At 42.6% G+C, this 12,246-nt stretch overlaps 2 protein-coding genes across 2 annotated transcripts; both read right to left on the bottom strand.

Moving 5' to 3' along the window:
- Positions 1-2,690: 2,690 nt before the first annotated feature.
- Positions 2,691-5,292, bottom strand: LOC127296587 (large ribosomal subunit protein mL43). Its single transcript, XM_051326722.1, has 3 exons — positions 5,021-5,292; positions 4,305-4,411; positions 2,691-3,140 (listed from the first exon to the last, which is right to left on the bottom strand). The coding sequence occupies exons 1-3, from the start codon at positions 5,098-5,100 to the stop codon at positions 2,968-2,970; spliced, it is 360 nt and encodes a 119-aa protein (XP_051182682.1). The 5' UTR covers positions 5,101-5,292; the 3' UTR covers positions 2,691-2,967.
- Positions 5,293-5,952: 660 nt separating this feature from the next.
- On the bottom strand, positions 5,953-11,048 carry LOC127296586 (casein kinase II subunit alpha-2). The gene is made up of 10 exons (XM_051326721.2): positions 10,606-11,048; positions 9,574-9,703; positions 8,901-9,095; positions 7,735-7,892; positions 7,233-7,323; positions 7,048-7,113; positions 6,793-6,875; positions 6,602-6,665; positions 6,441-6,509; positions 5,953-6,286 (listed from the first exon to the last, which is right to left on the bottom strand). The coding sequence occupies exons 1-10, from the start codon at positions 10,689-10,691 to the stop codon at positions 6,230-6,232; spliced, it is 999 nt and encodes a 332-aa protein (XP_051182681.1). The 5' UTR covers positions 10,692-11,048; the 3' UTR covers positions 5,953-6,229.
- Positions 11,049-12,246: the final 1,198 nt, after the last annotated feature.

The following is a 12,246-nucleotide window of genomic DNA, read 5'->3' as shown; positions in this document are numbered from 1 at the left end:
AAAAGCGAGATTGCTATCTGGGGAGCCCCTTCCATGTCCCACCATACCAGCATGGGAGTCACCTCTTACACCAGCAATAGCATGGAAGCCTCGACCTCCACGCATACCTCGTCTCATAGTTCCGGTAAGATGGCTATGATTTGGGGGATTGGCATAAATTCAGTTGCCATATTTCAACTTCTTGACTTGTACACTCCAAGTCCACACTCCCTATGATTAGTGGCGAAGCATGCATCGACTGGAAGACTGGACCGGTCTGCAAAATAGGCCTAAACATCATATGCATAGTGCCTTTTTTTACTAGTGGGTCAGAATAATACCAATAAAACCCAAATGAAAGGGTGGGCTATGGCCCAGGTTGGTCCACCTGTAGCGCCGCCACTGCCTATGATTGTGAGTATGACACAAAATCATGCAAATTTTTCATACTTCACCATGAACATAGATTGTTTGCCTCCATGCACTAGGACACAGATTTAGTCACTGGCTTCTTCATATCATGTCTCACCCGAGCACGTATAAAGCCACCTCTGAAGGCACCCGCAGGGGTTAGCTCGGGGATCATCACGTTCCCAGCAACTCTCTCGACCAGTTAGGTGGCTACTTTCTCCTTCATGTGTAGCCCTCCGGTAATTTGTGAACACATAGCCAGACCGGCATATGCTTGAGCTCAAAGAGGGTCAGAAAGACCATCGTATGGTGCGAGAAGAACCACCCAATCTCAAAATAACCAGGGTCCTGTCTCCATCACCTTCTCTCAATCCCCCAAGCAGAAGCATTGCACCATAAAATGGTTCTCTCCCACAACGGGAATTGTGATTCTTGTTGTATAATTCAATGCATTGTGCATCAGTTGAAACCTCGTGCATGATTTTTTTGAGGGTAACGAACTCTAGCGACCACAAGCGACACTAAGTACTCTCGGCAATCTACACATCATCTTCTCTTAGACGAACCATCAAACTCCTCTTTTGCCATCTCAAGACAATCAAACATAGAGTCAATACCCACTTTGTCTCGCGACATAGCTCTATCTTGCTTTGTCCAGGAACTCCTCCTCGTGCAAAGATTTACTGGGCATTTTCATGTCCACCGCCTCGTTTGATTTCCCATATGTAGCTCTTGAGGACGAACGTGATCCAGACACGATAGGAGACAAACCAAAAACCCTAGCCTAGATCACAACCACCACACACGAACCGCCGATTAGGGTCTACCATTAAAGTTGGGACATAGGGAATGGGAGAGGGGCAGGTGAAGGGGAAACAGAGATGTGATCTAGTGGAGACCACAGGGGCTCGCCCCGATATCGCCGGGAAGACTAAAACCCTAAAGGGTATGTGAAAGATATAGTCAAAGGATGATGTGCTAGGACGTCAGCTACCAGCATCACAAAATTATGTTCCTATGTTTATTGTGGGTTTATTTGTTTTTTCAGCCAGATAACAACTAGATTCTCCGAGGCCTTTTTTTTGCGCATGAAGTAAGATGATATTAGATCAGCAAGTTACAGAGAGGTCCCCAAAGAAAAACAAAATTACAGCCCAATCCTTCTGCAACACGAACACGCCGGCGTCCAGGAGCTGTCGGTGGCGCGTCGTCGCTGCTTCTCTCCTTCAAGCCTTGGATCGAGAGAAGACCCCATGCGAGCGGGAAGTCACCAATCACCGGAACCCATGGCCCTACCCCGAAGGCCGCCGTCGTCGTCGCGCCAATCTTCATCATCGTCCTCCACCACTTCTTATTCCTCCAGATCCGTCGCCTAGCCAGATCCGGACGGGGCTTCAAGAACTCGAACGAACCGAAGAACGTCGAGCTCGGGGAAGTCGAGCGCGCGACGCCAGAGCTCCGAGGAACGCCGTCGTCGAAGGGGATGCACGCCGACACCAAAAACCGCTCCAGCAGCGCCACCTCCTCCATGCCGCCGCCAGCCGGGCCCCCACCTAACCCTATACTATGTACAGGCCGGGAATCGAGGTTTCCCCACCCTCCCGCCGCCGGAGCGGCCGCCGAAGGAGGAGGAAACCACGAATCCGCGGCGAGCGAGGTGGATCGACGGGGAGAGCTCAAGAAATCGCCCCTCTCTACTGTAGACGCAGAGATATGGATGATTCTCCGAGGCCTTGGATTCAACTAGTATTCATTGTCGTATGGTTCATGTGTCCCTACCGTCGGTGGTTGGTTTCTTTTGCTGCCTTTTTCAGGAAGAAAAAGATAGGTGATGGACCAATGCTCCAATTAATGCTCAAACTGAGCCCACTATGCATGCAAAAACGAGAATTTGCTGCCTTTCTCAGGAAAAAAAAGGATTGGACCAATGCTCCAATTAATGCTCAGTTTCAGTCCACTATGCATGCAAAACGAGAAAAGGATGCAATACGCAAAAAAAATTGCGCAGCAAATCAAACTCCTAGTTCTTGGCAAATGCCTTGGGGTCACATTCAGGTAATCAAGGCAAATCGTACATTCAGGTAATCAAGGCAAATCGTACATTCGGGTGATACCTCCCTGTTACTCCTTGATCAAACTTCACTATTCTACTTGCCATGATATAGTGCATACTGGTTTTCGTGAAAGTCAAACTTCACTAACTACGGGAGTAGGGTATATATGGGGCTTCCCAGCTCCCGAAGCCGATGATTCTAAACACATCCCTAGCTCAAAAAACATCTAATGGATTGCAAAATCGGTTCATGAAATGCAGACCCTTTCCTTTAAAACAATTTTCTGCGGTCTAAGACAATACCTGCCACTCAGATCTGCCAGACGGACGATGCTAACAAGAATCTCCCAGGTTTACATATTATTATCAGATTATGGCTCAAACAAAAGGAGAACGGAATGACACTGTAAACTACCGACAAAAGGTAGGTCTAATAGCAGCACAAAGTTCTTGCGATAGATCTGAAACAGTTCTTGTCAGTGCACAATCAGGAGCAGTGTAACAGCTTGTCTAAGAACTTTGATTCACATCTTCAGTTCCGTCGTCCATGTTCCCTGCACGCTTGGTCGCTTCGTTACATGTCTGGTTCTCAGCTTCACAACTTTCCTGCCCAGAGAACACCTCAGCCTACTAGCTTGCAACATGATGTCCTCAGGTGCTAAATTTCTGACACAGACCACTCTCTCATTGTGATTTTCTGCACAAAAATATTAGTCAAATGGAAGCACCAATATTCACGAGTTCATGACAAATAACAAGGATGATGGTTTGATATAAATCTGTGTCTCACTCTCACTGACATGTGAGACTGAGAGTGGAATTTCTAGTCATACCAATCTTTGGGATGGCATATATCAAAATTCTCCTGATAACAATTAAAACAACAGGAAAACAAAATGTAGACTGATGTTGGTTTGAGGAGCAACCTCCTCCTACAATCGTAAGATGCTATAAGATTGGTTTGGTCAGTGCAATCGAATGGAAATATCCTTGGGCTTAAAACTTTGTGAAATGCATTCCACTCCCCATCTCACTGACAGGACCAAACCAGTCTCTCATTGATATAAGAATAACATCACATAAAAATATTACTCAAAAAGCAAGCACATGTAGCTATGCGTTCAATAAAACAAACAAGGATGGTGTTTCAGATATGAATACGTGTTTTGCTGACTGGTCCTGTCAGTGAGAAGGGGAGTGGTTAGTGTAATCATGCCAACCTTCGGAGTATCATTTTATGAAAATTCTCCTAGCAGCAACAGGAAAACAGAGTCTAGGCAGATGTTTGGTTTGGGGAGCAACCTCTTCCCATGATCATTATATGCTATAAGATTGGTTGGGTAGTGCAATGGAATGGAACTATCCTTGGGCAAAACACTAAAGAGAGAGAAAAGTACTTAAAACTGTGAAATGCATTCCACCGTTTTTGTTAAATGAGCATTTACTCCCACAAAAACTGTTGCATCCGAGATGGATGTACTTGTCCTAGACAAGAGCTGTCATAGACAAGTGCACCCCTCATCCAAAACAAGTCTTTCTACGAAGATTTAGTTATACAAAGGGTACGGTACACGATTAAGCATGCCATGCTTAAACCATGTGAGTTCACCTTTGGGCGGTTGAGCATGTCAAATTCATCACAAGTACTTAAGCGCAAGGGGGACAAGAGTGACAACTGGCATTAAATATGGCAAGTGTAAACTACAGTGCTTTGACTGCGAGTGATGACATGAATACTAATGTATTTGGTCAGTACCAACACAAATATCTAATCCACAACGCGAAAGAAAGGCAACATAATTATAAGTTAAGAATGTTTCCCGATAACACTACAATGGTCAACAGGAAAGGAAGATCTTACTGTAAATGCCCTTCAAGTTCGGGTGCTGACCACGGACAAGCTGTGTCACTACCTCTAACTGGGGGTTCTTTTCCTTCAAAGCTGGAAGATGGGACTCCATGAAAGCCCTGCAATTCCAAGAAGTATCAATTGTGAAGGAGCAAGCAAATTGAAAAATATAATTGTTCAGATAATGAATTCCAACGACAGAGATAGAGAAAAGAAAATTTTGAACTGCAGTTATAGAACTGATGCTTAACCTACCAATCCCCAAGGGAAGAAGTTACCATGTGAATAAGCTTATGTTAAGAATTACATACAATGTAACCAGCAAATCGTATAATTGGATCAAGCTGTGCGTGAACTGTCTAATGGAATGTTCTCATAACTGAATTCTTCACGTTTTCAGTAATGACAAATCAACACGGTTTCTTTTTCAATGGATGAACTAAACATGGCAAATCAACACGATTTTCTGATCCACTGATGAGCTATTTTCCAGTGGCTTCATAAGAATAGATCTTCCTTGGTTAAAGCGCAGAACACATAATTACAGGCGACGCTCACCACATTTCTCCATGCACAACTAACAGAGCGGCTCCAACTCACTCAGCACAACGAGTAAGTCGGATCTCCCGAATCGAAATTTATCACCACATCAAAACAGAACAGATCGAATCGCTAGAACATGTGTAGTAGTATTATCTATCAGTTCCTCTCGGTGTGATGAGCAATACCTGATCCCCCTGCTGCTCCCTCCCCAATCGCAGTAGTTCACCACGAGCTTCTGCAGCTGCCAAACGCCCCTCAGCGCCATCCCGCCGCGTTCGGGATCAATCCAGACCAGCAAGGTTACGCGGGTGGAGAAAAGAGGAAAGGCGGCGGAGGGGCAAGGCCGGCGCGTGCTCAAGCCAGCAAGGGCGGGCGGAGGAGAGAGGAGGCGGAGTCCGGCGTGGGGCTGGAGAGGAGGCTGCTCTGGTTAGGGTTTTTTAGCCCAACGGAAGGCCCATATTGCCCATTAGCCTGGCCCGTGCTGCTTCGTAATGGTTACGCGAGGGCAACATCGTGCACCAACCACACACTTTTCTCGGTCCAATGTGCAGAACAGAACGGTGACACAAATAGCAGAACATGAGTCTGCATCCTGCAGTACATAAAGAAGATAACACGCGTTGTGCAAACGAAGAAGATAGACATACATGGTTCACAGAAAGAAGATATACACGCGAAAAGTCATTTTGAATCCTAGACATCAGTGCTCTCGGCGTACTAAAAAAATTCAAAAATTAGATTTATGTGTGTAAAAAAATTATGTAACAAAATTCTAAAAGGAGTTGATGTATACTACTAAAGTACATAATCCCAATTACAAATGTTTTCTTTTCCAAGCTACACAAAAATGACAAAGTCTGATTTTTTTTTAAGATTTGAATCACTACTCAGATCCACACATTTTTTATTTTTGTGTAGCCCAAAATACAAATTATTTCCAGCTAAAATTTTACACGTTTGTGGAATACAATACTAGCTACATCGTAATTTATTTTCAGATTTTTCTGAAACTTAGAAATATGATTTTCAATTATTTTTTTTAAATAGGGATCACCGGTGCCCATGTGCACCAAATCTCTGTCCATATACACGCCCATAATCACAGCTAGACATAACATTGAGACATTCCATCGATGGAACAGTTTAACTGCATCAAAACTTCTCAGGCATGACAATGCATAGCCTATCTGTTTTGTAGGCTCGCAGTTTTAACCTTTCAAATTATAAAATTCCAAAAAAAAAAAAAACCTCAGGGGTCCAGCATATCCGAGATGTATGACAAAGTCACAACCATCAGATTCAAGTAAATCAGATGACAGATGGGTCCAATTCCGCAATGCTCTGCCCATAGTGCAGTTCAGAAGCAGCTCGGTCTATTCGCTTGGTTCTTTTGGCTACGTTCTCCCTCTGCTGTTTTCTGCTGCCCTCACCTGCTGAAAGTAGGCATGAGCCTGCAGGGAATCAAAAGAAACCTGTTATACTTTATCAAGGATTTATCCCATGAATTCACTCAAGGTCAACAAGTTGGCATGCACTACTTGTAAGACATGGTCGATTAATAGCAATTTATATTACTGTACAAGTGAATAACTGACAGAAACATACCATAGCTTCTTCAGCTGTGAGCCTATCTTGATGGTCAAAGCGAAGAAGTTTATCAAGAAAATCAATTGCCTGCACTAGGTTATTGCAGAAATTAGACAGGGCAGGAAAAAAAAACTGACAGATGAATGGAAAACCTGTACGAAAAGAAGGGAACATATAACCTCTTCTGAGACAAGATGCCGATTCTCAGCAGTGACAAACTTAGACCAAGGTTTCTTGATATGCCTGTGTTCAGCAACAAAGGTGCATGTGAAGCAACAAAACTCTCAATTCCTGATGCAAAATGAGCTCTAAAGTGACACCATAAGATGATAAGAATAAGATGTTCAGAGTACTGCAAGACACTGAGTACCTCCCAATCAGAGCCTCGAGCTGAGGATCAAGCACAATTCTGTATTTGTTCAAATAAGCATTAAGGTCATCTGTACCTAGCACCTGCTCAGAAATAAAAGAGGTCCAATTGTTAACGGCCGCAATACTTTTAACCAAAAAAGGAAAAAAGATATTCACATACGCATTATTCTCATGCGTAACATATGCCTAAGCACACGTGTGCTTGCCCATGTGAGCTAAAACAAAGAGATCTGTGACTCTGACAATGGCAAACCTTGGCTATTTTGAAAAGCTGGTCATGGTTGTCATGGCCATAGAAGAATGGTTCCTTGCGGAATATCTGGAAGCAAAACAAAAAAGCATAACTGATGCTTAATTACACAATCAAGAGTAGTTTACAGAAGCAAAGCTATTGCGTATTTCATCACATTGTTTACAAATCATAGAAAGGAAACACACCATTCCAGCAAACATACAGCCAAGACTCCACATATCCAAAGAGTAATCATACCCTTGGAAGTCAACAAGCAACTCCGGCCCTTTAAAATACCTGAATGGAGAAAAACATCACATTTAAAATATCTATCCACATGTGCAGAGGGTTCATACAGCCCTGAGTCTAATAAATTTCTCCTGTAACCTTAGTACAGAAATATGTAACTCCAATCCATCAAAACAGCAACTTTGAAATCATGATTTTGCTAAATAGAAAGGTATTCAAAATTTGAAAACATATAACAATCCTGCGACATTAAGTAGAGCAAATCTACCAAAAACAAGGGAATGCTGGGTGGCAGAACGATTTGTTGCTTAAGATATATTTATCAGAACTTGAATAAAAGAAATTGTATGAGGAACTAATGATAAAACAAAGCAATGCATAAATAGTGACACTGTATACTTGGTTCTCTTGTTGCCATAAATGACCAAAGCTACAGAATGTCATATTCTATCAACTTGCCTCGAAGCAACACGAACATTGTACTCCTTCTCAGGAAAGTAAAACTCAGCAAGTCCCCAATCAATCAAGCGAAGCTTGCGAAGCTCATGGTCAATCATAACATTGTGAGGCTTGACATCACGATGCATAATTCCTTGGGAATGGGAGTAATCTAGTGCCTGAAATATGAGCAGGCTGGCAATCAGTACTGTATTGAAAATATGGTTTTCTAGGTAAGAAATCCATTTAAAATGGTTTTCTAGGTAAGAAATCCATTGAAAATATGGTTTTCTAGGTAACAAACTCAAAATCCTAGAGGAAACAAAATCTAGAATATGTAATGAATCAGCAACTAAATAAATAGCACAATGGAGATCCTATAGTTCCAACATACTAAAAGAACTCAGTTCATTTAGAGAGTAGTGAAATGATCCAGTTTTCTTACCATATACCAACGAGAAAGCAAAAAACTCTTGATTACTTGTTCAAACGAAAACCATGTTGAAATAAACATATGAAAAAGTTTATGAAATTATCGGTCACTGAATTTGCTTATCCACTATCATTGCAATAATAATTTTGTTCAAAGGAACTAAGACATATAGTTTAAACCACTTAATTCAATAACATATGCCATAAAATTTTCTAATGCTCCAATAAGCTAATTTTAGAAGATACATGGTTCATCACATCCAAAGTCAAACAGAACATAGCAATCAAAAAAATTGGGAGAGTATACATGCTAGACTAGCCATGCAGCAAGTAAATTATACTGCTGCACCCAGACTCACATTCAAAATAATAGTCAGTCAGAATCACAGCCTTATACTTGCCAAGACTATTTATCCTTTTACAGTTTATGCATATATTTATTTTAACAGTACCCTCAACCCTATCCGCGATGCTTCAACATACAAGGACCATATGCAGAATTTATCCCCATAGTTGAGACTTAGCTCAGCCTCTCAAGGAGGATATGTAAGCCAAACACTGGAACTATCAATGTTGAACTACAAACACAAACACCGCGACTACAAAGTCATTGCAGCAAAATTTATTGTGAAAGATTTAGCTCAAAGCAGCGCTAGATGTCTACAGCCACAGAAGTACTGACAGCCCTATTGGCTAAAAGTAATAATGGTTGAATGCATCATCCAATGATTTAGAAAAAAAACAGAAGATGGTACCTTAAGAAGTTCATAGATATAGAACCGGATGTCATAGTCTGTAAATGTTGGATAGAGAACTTTGAAATCTGTGCTGTTTACATATTCAAACACCAAACTTGGAGTCTTTGATTGCTGATCTCGAACGATATTGAGAAGCTTAACAATATTTGGACCGCCAAAAAGATTCTGAAGTATCTTTATTTCCCTCTTTATCTGCAAAAACAAACAAACAAACAAATGACAACTGGATACAGACATACTTTGATATGTACATTATATTAAGTATGGTTGTATGCAGCAGAACGTGACTAGCCAATAAATGAGCAAAAGTAACACCGTGCAGTTCCATAAACAGAGGAAACTTGTTGGCAGAAAAGTTCAAAGACTAAATAATAGAACTAATGCTAAAATGGTTTCTTAACAGTAAAATTTTATAAAATGCAAAACGGGTTAGTCACAAGATGTGGTGCACAGTAAGTTACGGATTTAAAAGCATGAAGAGACATAAGATCCTTTGAACTGCTTCTTACTTATAAACGTCAGCTATAAACTGAAAATGTTCGAAATGGAATTAAACAGAATCACGGTGATACTTTTCAGTAGATTAACCAAGGAGGAAACCAAAGTTAGAGAAGTACGAAATGCAGACTCCCATAAAATAGGTGTTAACCTTCAAAGTAAGCAAGGATACCTTCTTTTTCTTAACAGGCTTGAGGATTTTAATGACACAGCGCTCATCGTTTGTTACATTCACTCCTTCAAAGACTTCACTGTATTTACCTCTGCCTACTTTCCGCACGACCTCGTAGTCATCCTGCTCACTGAATGGACAAGAAGAATCATCAGTTGATAACAGTACATCATCACTAGTAACTGAGTTTTACTCCAAAATTTACAACATAAATATGTTACTATTGAACAATCAAAATTTTGGAACAAAGTAGGTAGAAGAGGATTCACTGCCATATAATAACAATTGAGGTGTCACATAACTACCACTAACACATTTGAACAAATCATCCAATTAGGTATTTTGGCTGGTGCAACTCCACTCTGTTTTACTCAAGCTAACCTCCAACAGAGATATTAAATGGTCTCCATTGAAGCTATTTAATTTAGTCGTTTAGTATACAGTTCTCTGATTTAAAGGGTCTCACTGAATGAGCCCTTTCAGTGGTGATTATACTCTTTAGCATACAGTGCTCTGAATGCAGGACTCAATCAACCAAAATTTGTATATGCTATTCTCCTAACAAGCACAACAGCTCGCATAACAAAGATAGTCAGACAACCCAAAACCGCGAAATGCTTGTCAGTAGTGCTCACAATCAGCTCCTTATCTAATCTAACCTCATACAAACACCCAAACAAAGAAATCACACGATCATAACCCGGTGACTGAAGGTTTTCAAATAGTAATCCTGCAAAGTTTAAAGTAGATTAACTTCTCCACTGCAAGATACACCGATCAAGCAATACAATACTCCATCCAGCTCGCTCCAATCTCCACAGCTCCACAAAAGATCACATAAAGCCGCTCCCCTATTACAAGATCATATAAAGTCTTCGAACACAGCATCTACAATCTATCCCCCAACGCTCCAGCAGTAACACCTTGTCGTTTGGTGAATTCTAGATGCGACCCTCTCGCATTATCACACTACCTCTAGATCATGGTACGAGAAGAAACGGAGCAGAGTAAGGCGTTAGTTTAGTTTTTTACCCCCATTGGACGGAGAGGGCCTCGTAGTCGGAGTACTCCCTGGGGCGGTGCACGTTGACGTCGGCGTAGACGCGGGCCGTCGACATGGCCGCCGCCGCGGCCGAGCGGGCGCGGGGCAGGGATCCCGCGTGCGCCGCTGCCCCCGCCGCAGCCGCCGCGAGGGCCGCGACGGTGCCTGTGGCGAGGGAGCCGACGGTGGCGAGGAGGGAGGGGAGTATGGTGGCGGCGGGGGGTCGTGGTTAGTTTTTCTTCGTGTGCGCGGTCGTGCCGCTCGGATTGGGGATGGGACGGCGCTATATCACGGCGAGCGGGAGCGTCGCCGCCGGCTTGCCGCTGGTGGAGGGGTGCGTCGTGCCGCCGGCCTCCGCGATATCGCACGCCGGTTAACCTGAGTTTGATCGGTGACTGTGAGACGATAATGAACCTGGATCAGGAAAAACAGGGCCACCGATCAACTGCCCCAAAAATAGGTTGAAAAAATAGTTACTCTTTTTTTATCAGTAACTGAATTGGATTTTGTGGCGACTAGATGTACTTGAAGATGTTGGATGCTGAGATGGTAGATACAGTTATATTGCAGCTCCCATTTTATTTTCTGATCATCTAGCTTGAGTTTTTTTTTATAAATACATATAATTATATCGCGAAGATACCAATTCTATCTAGCCTCTACAACAATAGAGTGTTCTATTGGCAATACATATGCAACACAACCAAAAAAGAAAGATGAGTTACAGAAAAAGCATGTTATAGTGACAAAAAAAATTTTAACAACAGATCAAACACCACCAAGACAGCACTGGAAATCCTTCATCTTAAAAAATACCTTCTCCAAGAAGCAAACATTGGACAAACGTTATCATCGCTCTCACAAAACAATACCTTAAAAAAATCATTACCAGACACAACCAATTAAGACTAAGGGCATGTTTGGTTTGAGCCCCAACTGGCCCCACCAAAATATTGGCATGACCAAAATTTTGGTGGTCGTTTTCTGCGCCCATGGCACGCCCGCAAGTTGGCGCAAATAACACTAGGATGCTCAGGGTGTGCAAGGGTGAGCCAAATTTTTGGCGTTGATCCAAAAGGCAACCAAATGGCACGGGCAAGGCAAAATTTTGGTGTGGTTGGGATTGGTCACAAACCAAACGTATCCTAAACCTTGGGTTTTTACCCTGCAAGGTTAGACACTGAATTCTCACCCCCACTTGCTAATGTCGCTGCTCTAAGTTAGAAAGCACCAAGACAGAATCTCATCACCACCAAGACACAAACCTCCATTGCTAATCCTCAGGTCTCTGCTTCCATGACATTCTTCGTGTCTGACTTGATCGTGGAACTAAGAGAAGTCGCATGACGGCAACAAACCGCTGAGCTTCGCAACGCTCCCTCTAAAATCAAATGATCAAAAAAAACACTCTTCCGTTCCGTAAAATCTAGGCATGTCGTCCATTTGGAATTCGTCGGCGTAGGCTTCCGGAACTCGACAGTCCATCCAAGATCAATGAAGACATGCGCCAGGAAGTTCGTTATCACAGTGTGAGAGGGATCCACGGACTACCCACTGCCATTATTTCGAAGCAGACGAGCAGGCCCCCATGCCGCCGCCCGTCGGCCGACCCCCTCCGGCGGAAGAGGAGG

Source organism: Lolium perenne, chromosome 4, assembly GCF_019359855.2.
Source record: "Lolium perenne isolate Kyuss_39 chromosome 4, Kyuss_2.0, whole genome shotgun sequence".
NCBI classification, from domain to species: Eukaryota; Viridiplantae; Streptophyta; class Magnoliopsida; order Poales; family Poaceae; genus Lolium; species Lolium perenne.
Note: the sequence above shows the minus strand (reverse complement) of the source record. Positions and strands in the feature narration are given on the sequence as shown.

Excerpts from the sequence above, each read along its gene's own strand:
- LOC127296586 (XM_051326721.2), bottom strand. The coding sequence starts at position 10,691 with ATGTCGACGGCCCGCGTCTACGCCGACGTCAACGTGCACCGCCCCAGG. Across the intron at positions 6,876-7,047 it reads AGCTTTTCAAAATAGCCAAG|GTGCTAGGTACAGATGACCT; the intron begins GTTTGCCATTGT and ends ATTTCTGAGCAG. Across the intron at positions 6,510-6,601 it reads GGCATCTTGTCTCAGAAGAG|GCAATTGATTTTCTTGATAA; the intron begins GTTATATGTTCC and ends AACCTAGTGCAG.
- LOC127296587 (XM_051326722.1), bottom strand. The coding sequence starts at position 5,100 with ATGGCGCTGAGGGGCGTTTGGCAGCTGCAGAAGCTCGTGGTGAACTAC. Across the intron at positions 4,412-5,020 it reads GGGAGCAGCAGGGGGATCAG|GGCTTTCATGGAGTCCCATC; the intron begins GTATTGCTCATC and ends TTGGAATTGCAG. Across the intron at positions 3,141-4,304 it reads GAACTTGAAGGGCATTTACA|AAAATCACAATGAGAGAGTG; the intron begins GTAAGATCTTCC and ends ATTTTTGTGCAG.